The sequence below is a fragment of the Chiloscyllium plagiosum genome, unplaced genomic scaffold, assembly GCF_037043375.1.
Source record: "Chiloscyllium plagiosum isolate Xiang-an unplaced genomic scaffold, Cpla_swu_hap1 HiC_scaffold_32, whole genome shotgun sequence".
Classification (NCBI taxonomy): domain Eukaryota; kingdom Metazoa; phylum Chordata; class Chondrichthyes; order Orectolobiformes; family Hemiscylliidae; genus Chiloscyllium; species Chiloscyllium plagiosum.
Genome location: NW_028270170.1, coordinates 5,666,930 through 5,689,394, shown reverse-complemented (window position 1 = coordinate 5,689,394; position 22,465 = coordinate 5,666,930). Strand labels below are relative to the sequence as shown.

The 22,465-nt window shown below is 50.4% G+C and overlaps 2 protein-coding genes across 4 annotated transcripts in view; both read right to left on the bottom strand.

Annotated features, from left to right (window-relative positions):
- ube2z (ubiquitin-conjugating enzyme E2Z) overlaps positions 1-6,666 on the bottom strand; it is a 47,499-nt gene extending 40,833 nt beyond the window's left edge. Inside the window, 2 exon segments of the mRNA XM_043674794.2 lie at positions 6,498-6,618; positions 6,621-6,666. Of these exon segments, the coding sequence (XP_043530729.2) occupies positions 6,498-6,618; positions 6,621-6,666 (167 nt within the window).
- A 6,763-nt stretch (positions 6,667-13,429) lies between these two features.
- On the bottom strand, positions 13,430-18,541 carry atp5mc1 (ATP synthase membrane subunit c locus 1). Of its 3 annotated transcripts, none has more exons than XM_043674793.2 (5): positions 18,515-18,541; positions 17,110-17,159; positions 16,566-16,640; positions 14,988-15,178; positions 13,430-13,711 (listed from the first exon to the last, which is right to left on the bottom strand). In XM_043674793.2, the coding sequence occupies exons 2-5, from the start codon at positions 17,149-17,151 to the stop codon at positions 13,597-13,599; spliced, it is 423 nt and encodes a 140-aa protein (XP_043530728.1). In that variant the 5' UTR covers positions 17,152-17,159; positions 18,515-18,541; the 3' UTR covers positions 13,430-13,596. The 3 variants fall into 3 exon arrangements, with proteins under 3 accessions (XP_043530728.1, XP_043530725.1, XP_043530727.1); XM_043674790.1 differs by lacking the exon at positions 18,515-18,541 and adding an exon at positions 17,975-18,066; XM_043674792.2 differs by lacking the exon at positions 18,515-18,541 and adding an exon at positions 17,354-17,376.
- Positions 18,542-22,465: the final 3,924 nt, after the last annotated feature.

The window sequence follows — 22,465 nt, the reverse complement described above, 5'->3', positions numbered from 1 at the left end:
CTCCCCCCTCCCACACCCCCTCCCCCTCTCTCTCCCTCCCCCCCTCTCCCCCTCCCTCCCTCCCCCTCCCCCTCCCTCCCCTCTCCCTCCTCCCCCCTCTCCCTCCCTCCCCCTCTCCCCCTCCCTCCTCTCCCTCCCTCCCCTCTCCCTCCCTCCCCCTCTCTCTCCCTCCCTCCCCCTCTCTCTCCCCCCGTCTCTCTCTCTCCCACCTCCCCTCTCCGTCTCCCTCCCCCCCTCTCTCTCCCCTCCCCCTCTCCGTCTCCCTCCCTCTCCGTCTCCCTCCCCTCCCCCCTCTCCCTCCCCCTCTCCCTCCCTCCCTCCCCCTCCTCCTCCCCCCTCCCTCCCGCCCCCTCCCCTCCCCCTCCTCTCTCTCTCCTTCCTCTCCCTCTCTCTCCCTCCCTCCCCCTCTCCCTCTCCCTCTCCCCTCCCTCTCTCCCTCACCCTCCCTCCCCCTCTCCCTCCCCCCTCCCTCCCCCTCTCCCTCCTCCCCCTCTCCCTCCCTCCCTCTCTCCCTCCCTCTCCCTCCCCCCATCTCTCTCTCCCCCCTCCCCCTCTCCCTCCCTCCCTCCCTCCCCCCCTCTCCCTCCCCCATCTCTCTCTCCCCCCTCCCCCTCTCTCATCTCCCTCCCCCTCTCTCATCCCCCCCTCCCCCTCTCCGTCTCCCTCCCCTTCTCGTCTCCCTCCGTCTCCTTCCCTCTCCCTCTCTCCCCCTCCCCTCTCCTCCTCCTCCCCTCTCTCCCTCCCCCTCCCTCCCCCTCCGCCCCCTCCCTCCCTCTCCCTCTCTCTCCCTCCCTCCCCCCCTCCTCTCTCACTCCTCCCTCCCTCTCCCTCTCTCTTCCCTCCCTCCCCCTCCCCCTCCCTCCCTCTTCCCCCTCCCTCCCTCCCTTCCTCCCTCCCTCCCTTCCTCCCTCCCTCTTCTCTCTTCCTCCCTCCCTCTCTCTTCCTCCCTGCCCTCCCTCCCTCTCTCTTCCTCCTCCCTCTTCCTCTCTTCCTCCCGCCGTTCCTCCTCCCTCCCTCCTCTCTCCCTCCCTCTTCCTCCCTTCCTCCCGCCCTCCTCCTCCCTCACCTCCCTCCCTCTCTCCTCCTCCCTCTCTCCCTTCCTCCCGCCCTCCACCCTCCCATCCCTCCCCTCTCTTCCTCCTCCTCTCTCTTCCTCCCTCCCTCACCTCTTCCTCCTCCTCCCTCTTTCCTCCCTCTCCTCTCTCTCCCGCCCTTCTCCTTCCCTCTCTCCTCCTCCCTCCCTCTCCTCCTCTCTCTCCCTCCCTGCCTCCCTCTCTCCCTCCCTCCTCCTCCTTCTCCCTCCCTCTCTCCTCCTCCCTCCCGCTCCCTCCTCCTCTCCCCCCTCCTCCCTCCTCCCCCTCCTCCTCCCTCTCCCTCCTCTCCCTCTCCCCTCCTCCCTCCTCCCCTCTCCTCCTCCCTCCTTCCCTCTCTCCTCCTCCTCCCTCTTCCTCTCTTCCTCCGCCCTTCCTCCCTCCCTCCCTCTTCCTCGTCTTCCTCCCTCTCCCTTCCTCCCTCCCTCTTCCTCTCTTCCTCCTCCCTCTCTCTTCCTCCCTCCCTCCTCCCTCTCTCTTCCTCCCTCCCTCTTCCTCTCTTCCTCCCGCCCTTCCTCCCTCCTCTCTCTTTCCTCCCTCCCTCTCTCTTCCTCCCTCTCCTTCCTCTCTTCCTCCCGCCCTTCCTCCCTCCCTCTCTCTTCCCTCTTCCTCTTTTCCTCCTCCCTCTTCCTCTCTTCCTCCCTCCCTCTTCCTCCCTCTCCCTCCCTCTCTCCTCCTCCTCCCTCGCCCTCCCTCCCTCCCTCCTCCTCCTCCTCTCCTCTCTCCTCCTCCCTCCCTCTCTCCTCTCTCCTCCTCCTCCCTCTTCCTCTCTTCATCCCGCCCTCTCTTCCTCCTCTCTCTCCCTCCTCCCTCCCTCTCCTCCTCCCTCCCCCTCTCCTCCTCCCTCCCCCTCTCCTCCTCCCTCCCTCCCTCTCCTCCTCCCTCCCTCCCTCTCTCCTCCTCCCTCTCTCCTCTCCCTCCCTCTCTCCTCTCCCTCCCGCCTCCTCCCTCCCTCCCTCCCTCTCCTCCTCCCACCCTCTCCTCCTCCCTCCCTCCCTCTCCTCCTCCCTCCCTCTCCTCCTCCCTCCCTCTCCTCCTCCCTCCCTCCCTCTCCTCCTCCCTCCCTCACCTCCTCCCTCCCTCCCTCTCCTCCTCCCTCCCTCTCCCCTCCTCCCTCCCTCTCCCCTCCTCTCCTCCTCCCTCTCCCCCTCTCCCCCTCCCCTCCCTCCTCCCCCCTCCCTCTCTCCTCCCCCCCCCTCCACCTCTCCCCCTCCCTCTCTCCTCCCCCCCTCCCTCTCTCCTCCCCCCCTCCCTCTCACCTCCCCCCCTCCCTCTCTCCTCCCCCCGTCTCCCCTCCCTCTCCCCCTCCCCCCCTCCCTCTCCCCCTCCCTCTCTCCTCCTCTCCCCCTCCCTCTCTCCTCCTCTCCCTCTCCCCTCCCACTCTCCTCCTCTCCCCCTCCCTCTCTCCTCCTCCCTCTCTCCTCCTCCCTCTCTCCTCCCTCCTCTCCTCCTCCCTCTCTTCCTCCCCCCTCCTCTCCTCCCCCCTCTCTCCTCCCCTCCATCCCTCCTCCTCTCCCCCTCCCTCTCTCCTCCCTCCTTCCTCCTCCTCTCCCCCTCCCTCTCTCCTCCCTCCCACTCCTCCTCCCTCTCTCCTCCCTCCTTCCCTCCTCCCTTTCTCCTCCCTCCTTCCCTCCCCTCTCCCCCTCCCCCTCCCTCTCCTCCCCCCCTCCCTCTCTCCTCCCTCCCTCCTCCCCCTCCCTCCCTCCTCCTCACCCCTCCCTCCCTCCTCCTCTCCCCTCCTCCCTCCACCTCTCCCCCTCCCTCCCTCCTCCTCTCCCCTCCCCTCTCCTCCTCTCCCCCTCCCTCACTCCTCCTCTCCTCCTCCCTCTCTCCTCCTCACCCCCCCTCCCTCCCTCCCTCCCTCCCACCTCCACCTCTCCCCCTCCCCTCTCTCCTCCTCCCTCCTCCTCTCTCCCCCCTCCCTCTCTCCTCCTCTCCCACTCCCCCTCCCTCTCTCCTCCTCTCCCCCTCCCTCTCTCCTCCTCTCCCCCTCCCACTCTATCCTCCTCTCCCCCTCCCTCTCTCCTCCCTCCCTCTCCTCCTCCCTCTCTCCTCCCTCCTTCCCTCCACCTCTCCCCCCCTCCCTCTCTCCTCCCTCCTCTCCTCCCTCCCCTCTCCTCCCTCCTTCCCTCCTCCTCTCCCCCTCCCTCTCTCCTCCCACCCTCTCCTCCTCCTCTCTCCTCCCCCCTCTCTCCTCCCTCCTTCCCTCCTCCCTCTCCCCCTCCCCACTCTCCTCCCTCCCTCTCTCCTCCTCCCTCCTCCTCCACCTTCCCTCCTCCCTCTCCTCCCTCCTTCCCCCCTCCTCTCCCCCTCCCCTCTCCTCCCCCCCTCCCTCTCTCCTCCCTCCCTCCTCCCCCACCCCTCCCACCTCCTCTCCCCCTCCTCCTCTCCCCCCTCCCTCCCTCCTCCTCTCCCCCTCCCTCTCTCCTCCTCTCCCCCCCCTCCCTCCCTCCCTCCTCCTCTCCCCCTCCCTCTCTCCTCCTCTCCCACCCTCCCCCCTCCCTCTCCCCTCCCCCCCCTCCCACCCTCCCTCCTCCTCCTCACACCCCTCCCTCTCTCCTCCTCTCCCCCCCCTCCCTCCCTCCCACCTCCTCCTCTCCCCCACCCTCTCTCCTCCTCCCCTCCTCCTCTCCCCCTCCCTCTCTCCTCCTCTCCCTCTCCCCCTCCCACTCACCTCCTCTCCTCTCCCCCTCCTCTCTCCTCCTCTCCTCCTCTCCCTCTCCCTCCACTCCACCTCTCCCCCTCCCTCTCACCTCCCTCCCCCCTCCCTCTCCTCCTCTCCCCCTCCCTCTCTCCTCCTCTCCCCCCCCACTCTCCTCCTCTCCCCCTCCCACTCTCCTCCTCTCCCCCCACCCTCTCCTCCTCTCCCCCTCCCTCTCTCCTCCTCTCCCCCTCCCTCTCTCCTCCTCTCCCCCTCCCTCTCTCCCCTCTCCCCCTCCCACTCTCCTCCTCTCCCCCTCCCTCTCTCCTCCTCTCCCCCTCCCTCTCTCCTCCTCTCCCCCTCCCTCTCTCCTCCTCTCCCCCTCCCTCTCTCCTCCTCCTCCCTCTCTCCTCCTCTCCCCTCCCTCTCTCCTCCTCTTCCCCCTCCCCCTCTCCTCCTCTCCCCCTCCCTCTCTCCACCTCTCCCCTCCCTCTCTCCTCCTCCCTCCCTCTCTCTCTCCTCCTCCCCCCTCTCTCTTTCCTCCTCCCCCACCCCTCTCTCCTCCTCCTCCCCCCCCCCCACTCTCTCCTCCGCCCCCCCTCCCTCACACCTCCCCCCCCCCACCCACACTCCACCTCCCCCCACCCACACACCACCCTCCCCCACCCCCCTCTCCCCCACCCCCACACCTCCTCACCCTCACACCACCACACCCCCACCCCCTCTCCACCACTCCCCCTCACCACCACTCCCCCTCTCCACCTCCCACACACCTCCACCCTCCCTCACACCACCACCCACCCTCTCTCCACCACCCACCCTCACCCACCACCCACCCTCACTCCTCCACCCCCCACACACCTCCACCCTCCCTCTCTCACATCCTCCTCCCCCACTCACTTTCCACCACCCCCCCACCTCACTCACCACCACCTCCCCCCCTCCCTCACTCCTCCGCCCCCCCTCCCACTCACCCCCTCCCCCCCTCCCTCTCTCCTCCTCCCCCCTCCCTCTCTCCACCTCCCCCCTCCCTCTCTCCTCCCTCACCCCCTCTCCTCCTCACCCCCTCCCTCTCTCCTCCACCCCCCCTCCCACTCTCCTCCTCTCCCCCTCCCCCTCTCCCCCTCTCCTCCTCCACCTCCTCCCCCCCTCTCTCTCTCCTCCTCCCCCCTCTCTCTCTCCTCCTCCCCCCTCTCTCTCCTCCTCCCCCCACCCTCTCACCTCCTCCTCCTCCCCCTCTCCTCCTCCCCCCCTCCCTCTCTCCTCCACCCCCCCCCTCCCACTCTCCTCCTCCCCCCCTCCCTCTCCTCCTCCCCCCCTCCCTCCTCCTCCTCCCCCCCCTCCCTCTCTCCTCCTCCCCCCCTCCCTCTCTCCTCCTTCCCCCCCTCCCTCTCTCCTCCTCCCCCCCTCCCTCTCTCCTCCTCCCCCCCCCTCTCTCCCCCTCCCTCTCTCCTCCCTCTCTCCCTCCTCCTCCCTCCCTCCCTCACTCCTCCCTCCCTCCCTCTCTCCTCCTCCCTCCCTCCCTCTCTCCTCCCTCCCTCCCTCTCTCCTCCCTCCCCTCTCTCCTCCCTCCCTCCCTCTCTCCTCCCTCCCTCCCCCCTCCCTCTCTCCTCCTCCCTCCCTCTCTCCTCCTCTCCTCCTCCCTCCCTCTCTCCTCCTCCCTCCCTCTCTCCTCCTCTCCTCCTCCCTCCCTCTCTCCTCCTCTCCTCCTCCCTCCCTCTCTCCTCCTCTCCTCCTCCCTCCCTCTCTCCTCCTCTCCTCCTCCCTCCCTCTCTCTCTCCCCCTCCCTCCCTCTCTCTCTCCTCCTCCCTCCCTCCCTCTCTCCTCCTCCCTCCCTCTCTCTCTCCTCCTCCCTCCCTCTCTCTCTCCTCCTCCCTCCCTCCCTCTCTCCTCCTCCCTCCCTCTCTCCTCCTCCCTCCCTCTCTCCTCCTCCCTCCCTCTCTCCTCCTCCCTCCCTCTCTCTTCCTCCCTCCCTCTCTCTTCCTCCCTCCCCTCTCTCTTCCCTCTCTCCTCCTCTCCCCCTCCCTCTCTCCTCTCCCCCTCCCTCTCTCCTCTCCCCCTCCCTCTCTCCCTCCCTCTCTCCTCTCCCCCTCCCTCTCTCCTCTCCCCCTCCCTCTCTCCTCCTCCCTCCCTCTCTCCTCCTCCTCTCCCTCTTCCCTCTCTCCTCCTCTCCCCCTCCCTCTCTCCTCTCCCCCTCCCTCTCTCCTCCCCCCCTCCCTCTCTCCTCCTCCTCTCCCTCTTCCCTCTCTCCTCCTCTCCCCCTCCCTCTCTCCTCTCCCCTCCCTCTCTCCTCTCCCCCTCCCTCTCTCCTCTCCCCCTCCCTCTCTCCTCCTCCCTCTTCCCTCTCTCCTCCTCCCTCTTCCCTCTCTCCTCCTCTCCCCCTCCCTCCCTCTTCCCTCTCTCCTCCTCTCCCCCTCCCTCCCTCTTCCCTCTCTCCTCCTCTCCCCCTCCCTCTCTCCTCTCCCCCTCCTCTTCCCTCTCTCCTCCTCTCCCCCTCCCTCCCTCTTCCCTCTCTCCTCCTCTCCCCCTCCCTCTCTCCTCTCCCCCTCCCTCCCTCTTCCCTCTCTCCTCCTCTCCCCCCTCCCTCTCTCCTCTCCCCCTCCCTCTCTCCTCCTCCTCTCCCTCTTCCCTCTCTCCTCCTCCCTCTCTCCTCTCCCCCTCCCTCTCTCCTCCTCCCTCCCTCCCTCTCTCCTCTCCCCCTCCCTCCCTCCTTCCTCTCTCCCTCCTCCCTCTCTCCCTCCTCCCCCTCTCAGGGTGGTTTTTACCTTTTGATGCGGAGCAGACAGGGCTGTGAGGGCTTCTCGCTATCCCAGTCCGTGCTGAGTGTCGGGTCCCAGGATGTTGCTTGAAGTTGGCTCAGGAGGCCGGTTGCTACCGAGCCGGTGCTGGTAACAGGATTGGGCTCACGCTCTCCTCCACCGGAGCTTCCGCCATATTCCCCCGACTCCGGCCCGCACTGCGCACGCGTGGAAACCCCCGCCAACAGCGCCGCCTGCCGGTAACTCCGGGAATCACACGCCGCCAACAGCGCCATCTAATGATAGCATCACGCCACAAACACGGCCGCCCTCAGGGAGGAATCCAAGATGCGCCACCAATCGGCTATTCTATGGTACTGTAATGAAAATGGCCAAGGTTCCAGATTTCGTTCAATTCTGCTCCTGCCCAATATTCCATGCTGTCTGTAAAGCCTGCCACCTATAACAAGTCATTCATTGCACCAGCCCGTCCAAGGAACAGAAATTAAATGTATAATAAATCAGATTTAAGGTTTTTGAGAAAATTTGTAGCTCAGGTTGGTTTGCCCACCAAGTTGGTTGGTTTGTATGCAGACATTTCGTCACCCTCCTGGGTAACATTATCAATGCGCCTTCCAATGATGCATTGTTGTAATACTTCTCTTATTCTTTATCTGACCCGGTCAGTTATGGTGGGTTGTGTCATTTCTGGTCCTGCTCTTCAGTGGCTTGAATATAGGATCCATTTCTACATGTCTGTTGATGGCGTTCCGGGTTGAGAAACAGGCTTCTCGGAACTCTCATGTGTATCTTTAGTTAGCTTGTCCCTATACACTCAGACAAGGAGGGCCATCAGTTTGACTGGGATAACATAACCATCTTGGGACAAGCTAACCAAAGACACACATGAGGCCTGGTTCTCAACCTGGAAAGTTATCAACTGACATGTAGAAATGGATTCTATATTTTATTGAATATAGAAACCATGATGTATTTCTGAGGCTATATAAGGTTCTGAGGAGAAAATGAGGACTGCAGATGCTGGAAATCAGAGTCAAAAAGTGTGGTGCTGGAAAAGCACAACAGGTCAGGCAGCATCCGAGGAGCAGGAGAATTGATGTTTCGAGCATAAACCCTTCATTAGGAATCATTCCTGATTATTATACTTTTTGACTATATAAGGCTCTGTTTAGACCACATTTGGAGTATTGTCTGCAGTTTTGGGCCCCATATCTCAGGAAGGATGTATTGACCCTGGAGCATGTTCAGAGAAGGTTCACGAGAATGGTCCCAGGAATGAAAAGCTTAACATATGAGGAATGTCTGAGGACTCTGGATCTATACTCAATGAGGTTTAGAAAGATGAGGGGGAATCTAATTGAAACATACAAAGTACTGAATAGCCTGGTCAGAGTGGGTGTTGGGAAGATGTTTCCATTCATAGATTGGACTAGGACCTGAGGGCACAGCCTGAGAGTAAAGGGAATTTAGAACAGAGATAAGGAGGAACTTCTTCAGCTAGAGGGTGGTGAATCTATGGAATTCATTGCCACAAAAGGCTGTAGAAGCCAGGTCACTGAGTATGTTTAAGACTGAGATAGATAGGTGCTTGAGTATCAAAGGGATCAAGAGTTCCAGGGAGAAAGCAGGAGAATGGGGTTGAGAAACTTATCAGCCATGATTGAACTGTGCAGCAGACTTGATAGGCAGAATGGCCTAATTTCTGCTCTGATGTCCTACGGTCCATATACGAGCCATTGCGGAGCATGACACAACCCACCATAACAGATTGGGTCAGATAAAGAATGAACGAAGTAGTAGAACAACGCTTCATCGGAAGGGGCACTGATGGTGTTACCTAGCAGGGTGACGAAACTCAGCAGACAAACCAACAATCACAATAAATCAGATTCTCCAGCCTTGGCAGAATTTTGCTGTGATAAATTAGATAATTTGGTTTTAGGCAACGAATGTCACGTATTTGGGAGTGTGTGGAATCAGACATCAATTCATAGCTGCAATTATGCAATTATGTGCATTCGCTGCCAAACGTCACAGGCAGGAATCATCTGAATTGTAGGTTTCTGGATTTAAGTCACACTCCAAAGACTCAAGCACATTATCTCTGTTGACATTAGAATTTTTATTGAGGAAGCACTACCTTGCTAGAAAATATGATACTAAACTGAGGAATTACCAGCCATTGCAAGGACTAAAGATCCCATGGTTAATGTTTCAAATTCGATAAGAGTCTTCGGACCCGGAACGTTAATTCTGTTTCTCCCTCCAGAGATACTGCCAGACCTGCTCCGTTTCTCCAATACTTCCAGTGTTTCAGATTTCTACTATCCCAGTATTTTCTGTTTATTTTTTGGTGACCCCATGTCATATTTCAAAGAGGGGAGGAATGTTGTCCCACTGAAACAGCTAACCAGATTTTTAAAAAAAATGTTTTTGGGATGTGGGCATCGCTGGCTAGGCTGGCATTCATTCAGTGTCCTCAGCGAGGTATAGGTGAATTGCTGTTTTTTGAACCACTGCAGTCTTCGGGAGCACAGGTTCACGCTTTAATGGAGGGTGCTCCAAGATTTTGACTCAGCAATGGTGAAGGAATGGAGACACAGTTCCAATCAGGATAGTGTTGACTTGAAGAGGAACTTGCAGGTGGTGATGCTCCCATGTATCTGCTGCCCCTGTCTAATGAGGTGCTAGAGGTAGTGGGTTTGCAATCGTCAGCAAAAGTTCCCACTTCTGATCTTATGATGGAGGAAAGGTCATTGATGAAACAGCTGAAGATGGTTGAGCTGAGACTACTCCTACTCCATTGACACTAGTTTCTCCAGGGCTCCTTCATACCACACTTTGGTCAACTGCAGTTTTTACATTAAGGACAGTCACTCTCACACCATAGATTAGATTGGATTCGATTCCCTACAGTATGGAAACAGGCCATTTGGCCCAACAAGTCCACACCGACACTTCGAAGAGTAATCCACTCAGACCCATTCCCTTACACTATATTTACCCCTGACTGATGCACCTAACACTACGGGCAATTTAGCATCACCAATTCACCTGACCTGCACATCTTTGGATTGTGGGAGGAAACCGTTGCACCCGGAGGAAACCCACTGTGTGGAATGTGCAAATGCCACTCCGTCACCCAAGGTGGGAATCAAACCCCAGTCCCTGGAGCTGTGAAGCAGCAATCCTAACCAATGAGCCACCGTGCCACTCACCTCCAGAATTTGGCACTTTTGTGCACATTTGAAGTAAGGTTGTAATTAAGTCAGGAGCTGAGTGTCTCTGATGAAATCCATTTTGTTTTTTTTCGTCCACCATCATAACCTGGTCTATTGCATGCTATGTCCACCATTGGCCTATACGATGTGGCTTTACTAGATCTTTTCAAGAAATCTGTGGTGCAGCTCTTGGTGTGTCCTCTGACTTTTTTTAAAATTGAATTAGGGTTGACTGCCCAGCATGTTGGTAATGGTAGAGTTGGGGGGGATAGGCCAGACCATGAGGTTATTGTGGTTGACTGTAATTCTGGTGCACAGTGCTTCATGGATGTCCAGTTTTAAGTTGCAAGACCTGTTCAAAGTCTGCCTCATTTCAAATGGTGGTTGTCTCATATTTTTAACACATTGCTTTTTTGCAGAGCCTGTTGTATCTGTAATGACTATGGATGCACATGACTGGCACATTTCCTATATCACAACAATAACTACACTTCAAAAGTACTTAATTGGCTGTAGCTTTAAGATTCACTTAGATGTGAAAGTTGCCATATCAATGCAAGTCTTTGTGTCTTCATATCTCTGGATTAACTTTAGTACTTTGGAAAATCAATGGTATTGTCGGAGTAGCCGGTCTTTAATTGTGTAGCACAATACCTCACTCAGAGTCTCAATGTTCATGACAGGAAGTAAACATTTTCAAAGCTCTATTTATTTGATAACCAACTTCAGTCATGTCCAAAGGCCAAAACAAAGTGAGTTTTATAATTTAACATATCAAGTGGATTAGAAAGTACAAATCATGATAGAACTTCAATAGAATAATGTCCGACAGACTGATCATTAGGTGAAGGCTTTTATGTTATCACAGTTCAAAACTATGATGCTCAAGAAACCAGCACTGACAAAAACAGATCTCTGCATCTTCACTGCTCAAAACTGCAAATATTAATTGTTTTCATGCAAGGTAAACTCCTCACAGACCTCCCAGTTCCCCTAAAATAACAAAGTTTGGGTTACAAAATGCAACCCAGCAAAAAAATGTTTTTTTTTTCTAATCAACCTGTTCAAAGATGTTATTACACACCTCTGGAGCAGGTGAGACTTGATCCAAGGTCTCCTGACTCAGAACGTAGGAACAGGAGCAAGCCATTCAGCCCCTCAAACCCATTTCACCATTCAACAAGATCATGGCCGATCTGTGGTCTAACTCTATTAACCCACCTTTGGTCCATATCCCTTAATTTTTGTTAAAGTCTCAGGGACATTACTATTGCAACACAATAACCCCATCCCCATATTTTACACTTGTATAATTTTAGATTAATAAACTATACAACTTATTGTTCATTTAATAAATTGACCCAAGGGACCTCAAATCAGTGAGCAACAAAACTGAACAGAACGCCAGCTAAGCAGATACTAGGCAGGTGACAAAAAGCCTAGTGAAAGAGGTTGATTTTAAGGAGTCTTAAAGGAAGTCTGAAATGAGGGGGGTTAGGAATGGAATATTCAGATCTAGAAGGCTGAAGGCATGACTGGCAATAGTGAAGTGGAACAAACTGAGGATGTTAAAGAAGCCAAAATGAAAGTGCAGACAGCTTGGTGGATCATTGAACTGAAAGGTAGAACAGGGATTATAAACCATTCAACGTCTGGATGAAATAATGGGCAATGGGGGTGATTATTTTTTGGAAGACACATTTGTGTTCTACAGGTCCACAATGATGGTTCAAACAAAACTACACAGGAACACTATACACTGTACAAACCTGACTTAACAGTATAATGCTCACCAGACTTTGGTAGTCATAAATTGAAGTGCCAAAGATGGCAGATAATGCAGCATTGCACTCAGATGGTGCTGAATTATTTATTACAAAATCAACTGACATACCACACCTGATTTGGACGTGTTACATTTCCTTCAGCATAGGTTCAAAAACCTGGAACGCCTTCAAAGACTGCAACAAGTGTTGTAGTTCACTCATCACAGTCTTAAAGACAATGAAATGTCTGCCATTGATACCCACAGCACAAAAATAAATTACAAAGAGATTCCAGATGGTGAAATGGACCTTGCTTATTTTAGCCCTTCATAAGATTAAACCAATTGGAGTTGGCTCTGACATCCCATACTAACTTCCTCCATCTGAACTCTCCTTTCAAGGCTATTCCCCTTAGGAACCGAATGTGTCATGAATCCCTGCCTTGAATATACTAACAGAGCACCCAGAGCTGTAGAGAATTCTAAAGCCTCACCAAACCATGAAAAAGTCTCTAAACTCATCCTGAAATGGAAACCCCTTGAAATTGGTACATTTATTTACAGCACATACATCAAGAGAATAAATTTCTGTTAGTCATAGGGCACATTCCTTGACTGTTCAACAACAGGAGAATCGACGTTTCGGGCATAAGCCCTTCTTCAGGAATGGGGAAAGTTTGTCCAGCAGGCTAAGATAAAAAGGTAGGGAGGAGGGACTTGGGCGAGGGGCGTCAGAAATGTGATAGGTGGAAAGAGGTCAAGGTGAGGGTGATAGGTCAGATTGGGGTGGGGCCGCCCCCACCCCAGTCTGACCTATCACCCTCACCTTGACCTCTTTCCACCTATCACATTTCTGACGCCCCTCACCCAAGTCCCTCCTCCCTACCTTTTTATCTTAGCCTGCTGGACAAACTTTCCCCATTCCTGAAGAAGGGCTTATGCCCGAAACGTCGATTCTCCTGTTCCCTGGATGCTGCCAGACCTGCTGCGCTTTTCCAGCAACACATTTCCAGCTCTGATCTCCAGCATCTGCAGACCTCACTTTCTCCTGTCTGTTCAACAAGCCTGTCACCAAACGACAGCTGAGATTGGTCTACCTGCTATAGGAAAGATGTTGCTAAACGAAGGGATTCAGAAAAGATTTACAAGAATGTTACCAAGGTTGGAGGGTTTAAGCTATAGGGAGAAGCTGAATAGGTCAGGGTCATCACCCCCAAGTGTCAGAAGCTGAGGGGTGACCTTAGAGAAGTTTAAGGTCATGAGGCACATGGATAGGGTGAATAATCAGTCTTTCCCTGTGTGTGGGGGAAAAAGGAGAGTCCAAAACTGGAGGGCATAGGTTGAAGGTGAGAGGGGAAAAGATTTAAAAGGGAGCTCGGGGCAACTTTCATGCAGAGGGTGGTGCATGTATGGAATGAGCTGCCAGAGGAAGTGGTGGAAGCTGACAATTACAGCATTTAAAAAGGCATCCAGATGGATCTTATGAATAAAAAGGGTTTAAGAGGGATATGGGCCAAATACTGGTAAATGGGACTAGTTAATTTAGGATATCTGGTCAACATGGACAAGTTGGACCGAACGGTCTGCTTGTTTCAACCCAGAACAAATGTGAAAGAATTGGATGTAAAAATGGAATCATTTGCAGGGCTATTCAGAACAGGGACGGTGTGACTAATTGGTTAACACTTACACAGGGGCCAAATGGCTTCCTTTAGCATTTTGATTGTCTGGTGTATTGCGGAGCTACAAATTAGTTGAGAATTGATCACACTGTATCTGTACTGATGAAATTTGGTCAAAGTATTAGAATCAAGACCACATTTGGATACAGAGAAAAGCATTTCTGAAATTCAAAGAGGAAAATGTAGTAGTAAATACCAGAGCAGATAAATAAATTCAATTGGGCAGATGTGCCAACTCATTAGAAAGAATAATTAAACTGAGACAAAACACTTGTTTAACCATTTTATTCAGTGACCCCTGCTCTATCAGAAGAGATCTTACACAATTGGATTGAAAAAATAATCCTATTTGAATACTTCGTGGTGACAGAGGCCAAAGCCACACACTACAATAATTTACTCTTCCCCAGCCATCTTCCGGATTCTCCCATAGGAATTTACATGGCAAACAGGATCAGGAAGGCAACCATCAGACAGAAGAGACCCATAGCTTCAGACAGGGCAAATCCCAAGATCGCATAAGAGAAAAGCTGCTGTTTCAGGGAAGGGTTCCTGTAAAAGATAAACATTCAAAATAGATTTAAGTTTCTACAACTATATTAACATTTCAAAACTGAGCATAATTGGCCAAGGAAGGCCATTATTCAGTAGGTACTGGAGGCTGAACACTTAAGAATGTAACTACTCTTTATAAAATCAAAAAATAATTCAGTAAACATACAAATAGCCTCAACATTCATTAGTTTAAAGTAGGGATAACGAATAGCCACATGGTATTATCACGAGACCAGAGCCAAAGATTGAGGCAACATCCTCAGGACCTGTGTTCAATTCCTTTCATAGCAGATGGTGGAATTAACTCTTAACTGCCTTCTGGGCAGTAAATGCTGGTCTAAACAGCAACACCCATATCCTGTGAATGAATAAATGTCCTAAAGTAAGGAGACTAAACTGTATGCAAGTGAGGTCTCACTAATGCCGTGTACAGTTGCAGTAACACTTGCAGAGATCCAGGTTCTGAGGCCAGTGCTCAAATTTGAAATAAACAATAATTTGGACATAAGGGTCCAATAATGACCATTAAACCACTGCCATTGGCAGGAAAACTCACCTGGTTCACTAATGCCCTTCAGAGAAGGAAATCTGATATCTTTACCTGTTCTGGCCTACAAGGCCCACAGGAACATGGTTGACTCAAAATATCCTTTGACCAATAATGGTCAATAAACATTGGCATAGCTAGTGACACCCACATCCCAAATGGGATTAAAAAAGATACTGTTTTCATGCTTTGATTAATGTTGAGGAATTCAATGATTCCTCCACAGTTTCAACATTAGAATGGAATTTTCTGGATATAGTTAGCTGCTCCAACTCTGCCCTTGAGATGTAACCTATGCTAGTAGCAGCAATAGACTCAAACAGCTAAAGTTCAATCCCATCAATTTGGGCTACCACTGAGCTATGGAGGAAATTGTACAATCTGGAGGCAGACACTGCTCCAGTGTTGGAGCAAATACAGAATCAGAATTGTAGACAAGTATCTGCTAAACTTCCTTCTAGAAGGATAGAATCGGCTTCCACCACCTTCACAGGTGCAGTGTTTCAAATCCTGATCAAGTGTAAAATTCTCATCTCCACTAATTTCTAATCTACATTTCTACTAGCCAGACAGAAAAACTTTTCTATCAATATAATCAAGCCTCCCATTATCTTCAGAACCTCAAAATCTCAGTCGAACTGATCAATCTATTTCTGTGCTTGAAGATTCCATGCCATTTGGTGAATCAAGACTGAGGCAAAATCTCAGATTTATACGGATTGTTACCTGGCATAACCAATGATCAAGCTGCCGAATACCGTCCCAATACCAGCACCAGAGCCTGCCACTCCAACAGTAGCAGCACCAGCACCGATGAACTTAGCAGCAGTATCGATGTCCCTGGAGGTGACACTGGTCTGGAGGTCCCGCCTTCCAGTCTGCACTAGTGCATTTCCTGGTGCAGGGAGGAGCTGTGCCTGAAGATAAAGATGGCCTTTAGAGGATTTCCAAAACAAAAACCCCAAAACCTAATTTCTTTAGGAGGTCTTCATTTCAGAAGGAGTCCTGTTCTGAAATTTCATCACTTGCTGTAGGTTACAACAAGACTTGCATCACGTGTGCTAGTAGCTGAACTCAGAAGGAACTTTGCAGCAAGATAACCCTAAACTTAAGTAGAGACCAGACTCAGGATTCCAGCTCTTGAGCTAGCAACTCCTTCTGTAAAGCACATACCGAGTAAAATTGGATCAGAGAGAACGTTGATGGTGTGAATGGGGAAAGTTGACAGAATTCAAGACTTGCAAGAATGTAGTCATTCACTAAATTTAATAAGGATAGCTTGTAGCCTCACATGGTGACAAGTGGAAGTCCAATGTGATTGCAGAACCTTGTAGAAATACAAAGTTAAAATGGAATGAAAATATTTTGCTGAGCTTCCCTTCAGCTCCATTTGAATTAGTACACAGTGCTAGGTGCTCTCCTTTACAAAGGATATACTGACCTTGTAATAGAGTACAGAACAGAATCAGAATGTTAGCAGGGTTCCAATAGTTAAAGTACAAGTAGAGATTAAGTAAACTAAGCTCATACACAAAGTTAAGGGTGGCATGAGTGAGGCTTTTAGGATTTTGAAGTGAATTGTTGGGTACAGAAACTAGTCTGCTGCTGGGACTGTCTGCAAGGGGATATAAATTCAGAACCAAAAGCTGACAGAGGTATGAACATTCTCCGCGGAGAAAGGACTTTAACTCAATTCAGAGGGAGATGGACTTTTACTTGGCAATGTACAGGACATGTCACATAGATACAGATCAGTTATGATCTCACTAAATAGCAGAACTGGCCCACAAAACTGAAATGGTGGCCTGTTCCTGTCAGACGCTACTATCTGGTTTCACTCAAAAATGTTAGAGGACTCTGAGCATTCAGGATGTGTCTAGCACATTACAATTCCTGGAGGAAGAAAATAAATACAGCAGACAACCACCCAGAGCCCATGCCCGATTCACCATTCAATTAGATCATTGCAGAACTAGATTCAAATTCCAGACCCTTGATCAACAAAACTTAACCAACCAGCTCTAGTATAAATGTATATGGATCAAAACAGCAAGAGATGGAAAACACCCCCAAATTTAGGAGTGGGCAAAAATACGTCATTTCTAATTTGCGACAAAGCTGCCCAACCGAACTGATGGTCATCATCTTCCCCAATTAAACATGCAGTGTACACTTGGCAATGATCTTTACCCTGCCTCTGACTGTATGCTTGACCAATTTACTGCAGCCAGGAGGCACACTCATAACAACCCACCATTAACTGGATTTCCACAAAATGCCACAGGATATTTTAAACAAGCTTACTTGTTCATTTCTGATCTCTGGTCGGAAGACTGAGGCCGACATTGGTCGAAGGAATGTCCTCGAAGTGCTGCGAACCTAGAAAAGAAGAAGAATTACTTAAAAATCGCAGTCCACAGCAAATCAGGCTGGCCCATCTTTTCGTGCAGATCACTCAACAATACTGACCCCACATCCAAAAAATGCATTATTTTAGAAATAATTTGTACATGTCCACAACTGTAAAGACCTCCCATCCTTTTCAATTCTACTGAATATACTGTACAGAAAAAAAGTTAACTGATTATCCAATTTTTTTTTTAGACTACAACCTCCAGATGTTCAGTTCTATCAAATCTCTAAGCAGAGCAAGCAGCAGTATAGAAGTTGGGGGGGGGGGGGGGGGGGTAAAGGTCACATAGTAGGTTACTAATAGATATCTAGGAGGGACTCATTTGTACATTTTCCTCATTTTGTAGATAAAGACAATCACAATTTCCCCAAATGCCAAATAGTCCTAATTCAGACTCAAGGGCAGAAAATGAGATACCTTTGTACAAATACTCACCACAGCAGGGCAGGAGACAAACTTAGCACAAGCATACATCATGATTAGACCTTATAAGAAAGAAGAAAAATCTAGTCACAAATAGGATTACAAATTCTAATCTGCAGTATAGCTCGTTTGAACTGACAGAGCTAGTGCAGTGCCTTGATCTGCTATTTGCAGGCAGAGACTCGGGTACTTGCAAATAACTAAACATCGAGGAAGTCGACGACACATGCACAATGGGCCCCAATTGCTTCAGTACCTTAGCAAGGTGCCGTCCAGCGGAGTGACCCTCCTGCAATCTGGAGGTCAAGGCACAACAGCGAAAGCATTAAAATAAGGAAAAGAAAAACTCCAGCACGGTCATTTTAAGAATATTCCTGTAACGGTGAAAACCTGGCGACAACACAAGGAGCTTCAGAAACCCTTGGAGCATTTGCACCCACAGACTCCACTGAACCAATGTTAGTGGTCAATATCCAGACTGACCCAGCAAAGAGAGACAGGAGCCCGCGGGGAAGGCAGCCTTGGATTAAAACCCATTGCAAACAGACCAGGAGTAATGACCTGGAGAAACTCCGGGTCAAAGCTAACACTCCACCCGGGTTCCAGAAAATAAATAATGCGTAAATGTGTCAGCAAAAAAAAAAGTCATAATTGCGGTTATAATCATTAATATTGATGATTATTTGTAAAGCGAGTGCGGGTGAGGAAGGTCAGGCGAACGGGCGTGGTCCACCTTCGCCCCGACTCCGAACTCGAGGCCCAGGCTTCGAGGCCTAGCAGGCCCCAGAGATGAAGCCGCGTACCCCCCCCCGCCCCCGCGTGCTCGGGTCACGAGCAGGGCGATGGCCCCACGCTGCTGCTACTAAAGCGGCTTTACCCGGTCTCAGATTCCAGCCGCCCCCTTTTTCCTCTGCCTCTCCTCCTCTCCGCCACGCTCCTCAATGGCGGCGCCGCTCACTCACCTTCTCCTTAAAGTCACCTCCAACCTCGTCGCCGCTGATTGGCCACTCCCCGCCCCCGCAGCCGGAAGTCCCGCCCAAACCGTCGAATCTCCCGCCTCTAATTGGCCTTCCGCCTTGGCTGGCACTCTATCCTGCCAATAGCTGCGCCCCCACCAACGAGCCGGGGCCGAGTCTTGGGCAGGAAGGAACCGCGCGGCCGCTACCCATCGGCGCCGACCTTTACTACCCCCCCCCCCTAGCGGCTGGGAGGATGATAGTGCCTGCACTGGGGATGAAAGGCCACCTTCTCTCAAACCTGCCCAGTCAAGGTGACCTTCTTGCAGAACTGGCAGAAATTCCACTGCAGGGGAGTTGGTGTCGTTTACTGCCTCCAGGTTTTACAGTCACCCGCACAGATCTAGGTTAGGGGTGACGAGGGAGGATGACCAGGCCTTGGAGGGGCTGCAGAAACTCACCAGGTTGTGTCTATGTGAATTTCTTCAAAGGGGGTTGTTAAAAATCTGCAATTGCATGATATGAAAGGGTGTCAGAAATACATTTCTTTCAAAAGACAATAGGGCATAATGAAAGATTTCTAACTTGCAAGGTGATTGGGAAAATTGGACAGTTATTGAAAGAATTACATCAGTAAACTTAACAACAAGCATATCAGGATTGATATTCCTGTAGCTAACATAATGATTTGCTTGATTAAAGTAATGAGTTGTTTCTGCTCACTCAAAGAATGACCTAACTTTGTTCCCTGGTCTGCATGGAGTCAATTGACCGAAGTGGGGCAAAGACAGAAATTGCTGGAAAAGCTGAAAAGGTGTGGCAGCATCTGTGAAGAGAAATCAGAATTCACATTTTGGGTCCAGTGACCCTTGCTCAGAACTGGACCCAAAACATTAACTCTGATTTCTTTTCACAAATACTGCCAGACCTGTTGAGCTTCTCTTGCAATTTCTGTTTTTGTTCCTGATATACAGCATCCACAGTTCATTCAGTTTTTATTTGATTTTGACCTCAGTGCGAATTACGTGTAGACTTGGGAAAGTCAGCTAGGGGCCTAAGAGGAGGGGCAGCTGCCATTCGGTGATTATGTAAGTCAAATAACCTCATAGGGGAGATGGTGGTGTAGCAGTAATGTTACTGGACTAGTAATCTAGAACCCCAGGATTATGTCCTGGGAGCAAGAGTTCAAATTCTACCATTCTGAAATTCTGAATTTTGAATTCAATTAATAAAATCTGGAATTAAAAGCTAGTCTCATGGTGACCCTGTCATAAAACCCGATCTGGTTTGCTGGAGTCATAGAGATGTACAGCACGGACACAGTCCCTTCACTCCAACTTGTTCATGCCAACCAGATATCCTAAATTAATCTAGTCCCATTTGGAGAAAGAAATCTGCCATCCTTACCTGGTGTGGCCTACATGTTACTCTACACCTATCGCAGAAGAGTTGAATAGGTATTTTGGATCTGTCTTCACTGGGGAAGACACAAGCAATCTCCCAGATGTAGTGAAGGACCTAGGGTAATGGATGAACTGAAGGGAATTAACATTAGGCAGGAAATGGTGTTGGATAGACTGTTAGGTCTGAAGGTTGATAAGTCCCCGGGACCTGATGGTCTGCATCCCAGGGTACTGAAGGAGGTGGCTCTAGAAATCGTGGATGTGTTGGTGATCATTTTCCAATGTTCTATAGATTCAGGATCAGTTCCTGCGGATTGCAGGGTGGCTAACGGCTAATGTCCCACTTTTCAAGAAAGGAGGGAGAGAGAAAACAGGGAATTATAGACCAGTTGGCCTGACATTAGTGGTGGGAAAGATGCTGGAGTCAATTATAAAAGATGAAATTACGACTCATTTGGATAGCAGTAACAGGATAGATCAGAGTCAGAATGGATTTACGAAGGGGAAATCGTGCTTGACTAATCTCCTGGAACTTTTTGAGGATGTAACTATGAAGATGGACAAGGGAGAGCCAGTGGATGTAGTGTACCTGGACTTTCAGAAAGCCTTTGATAAAGTTCCACATAGGAGATTCGTGAGCAAAATTAGGGCACACAGTATTGGGGGCAAAATACTGACTTGGATTGAAAATTGGCTGGCTGACAGGAAGCAAAGAGTAGTGATAAACGGGTCCCTTTCAGAATGGCAGGTGGTGACCAGTGGGGTACCATAAGATTTAGGTGCTGGGAACGCAGCTGCTTAGAATATACATTAATGATATAGATGAAGGTATTAAAAGTAATATTAGCAAATTTGCTGATGACACAAAGCTGGGTGGCAGGGTGAAATGTGAGGAGGATGTTATGAGAATGCAGAGTGACTTGTACAGACAAGGTGAGTGGACGGATGCATGGCAGATGCAGTTTAATGTGGATAAATGTGTGGTTATCCACTTTGGTGGCAAGAACAGGAAGGCAGATTACTATCTAAATGGAGTCAAGTTAGGTAAAGGGAAGTACAACAAGATCTAGGTTTTTTTGTACATTAGTCAATGAAAGCAAGTATGCAGGTACAGCAGGCAGTGAAGAAAGCTAATGGCATGCTGGCCTTCATAACAAGAGGAATTGAGTATAGGAGCAAAGAGGTCCTTCTGCAGTTGTACAGAGCCCTGGTGAGACCACACCTGGAGTATTGTGTGCAGTTTTGGTTTCTAAATTTGAGGAAGGACATTCTGGCAATTGAGGGAGTGCAGCGTAGGTTCACAAGGTCAATTTCCGGAATGGCAGGACTATCATATGTTGAAAGATTGGAGCGACTGGGCTTGTATACACTTCAGTTTAAAAGGATGAATGGGGATCTGATTGAGGTATATAAGATTATTAAATGATTGGACACTCTAGAGGCAGGAAGCATGTTTCTGCTGATGGGTGAGTCCAGACCAAAGGACACTGTTTACAAATAAGGGGTAGGCCATTTAGAACAGAGTTGAGGAGAAACGTCTTCACTCAGAGATTGGTGGATATATGGAATGTTCTGCCCCAGAAGGAAGGAGGCCAACTCTCTGGATACATTCAGGAAAGAGATGGATAGAGCTCTTAAAGATAGTGGAATCAAGGGTTATGGGGATAAGGTCGGAACATGATACTGATTGTGGATGATCAGCCATGATCATAATGAATGGTGGTGCTGGCTCGAATGGCCAACTGGCCTACTCCTGCACCTATTTTCAATTGTCTATAATGTGCTTGACTCTTAATTGCTCTGTGGGAAATTAGAGTTGGGCAACAAATGCTGGCCTAGCCAGCGACACCCATATCAAACAATAAATGAACAACTAACAAAAAAGGCGTTGGCTGAGAACAGCATTAGTCCAAGCTGCTGTTAGCTCTGACAATAAAATTGTTGGTCAGCACTCTTTATCCAGCATTGGAAACCATGAGTGTTTGCTGGGTTGAGCTACAAGCAAACCTCAGCAGCCATGGAGGTCAAAACAGCAAAAAGGAAATAACCTGAGGAGTAAGTGAAATGAGTAAAGGGGAAAAAATGTGCATCAAGAAATGAATTTGTTAATGTGTGAATACGATCAAATGAGAATGATGAGAATTGTTGGGATTTAATATCTGATATGATATCTGTTATCCTAAAAATGGACGACAAACAGAATAGAAACCACAGATAAAAAGATTCTTTCACAGTGTACAAATTGGGACCATAACTCTGAGAACAAATGTATAAAATCAAAAAAAGACAATTTTTGACAATGGTGATCAGTGAACATCATTCATGATATTATAAATTGTCACCCTTTGGGTGTGAAAATAAAAAAGTTACTAACGAGAAAATTATTGTCGTAATTTCTACTGCACCAATAGCTGTCAAAGTGACCCTTCCCTGTACCTATCTGTCATACAATTGGGATAACTGTGACAGAGTTAAGGTACCTCAACAGTAAGTTGTATTTGCACAGAGTGAAATAACATCTGGATAAAAGTGTTTTATGTTAACAATACTAAATGATTTTTGAGGTACCTTCATTTCATCTTTGCAATCTTGGATTCATCTGTTCAGACTCTGTCTTTGCTTGCTGAAAATTTAATTAATGACTTATGTTCCCACCCCAATGATATTCTCAAGTTGCTACGGTTCAGTCTTGGGAGCTGTTTGAGCAGATTTCTAGGTTGCTACGTGAATTCAGTGACAGTCCCACTTGTGAGCACAGCTACCATGTTGAAAATCCCAGTGTAGTATTGAGGAGGTGCTGCACTGTCAGAGGTACCATTCGGTCCATCGATGGCTAGTAAATTGCTCATTCACGATTTCAATAGGGGCCGAATACCCATCAATCAATTGATGGAGTCATACATATGTACAGCACAGAAACATACCCTTCGGTCCAACTCGTTCATGCTGACCAGATATCCTAAACTAATCTAGTCCCATTTACCAGTATTTGGCCCATACCCCTATAAA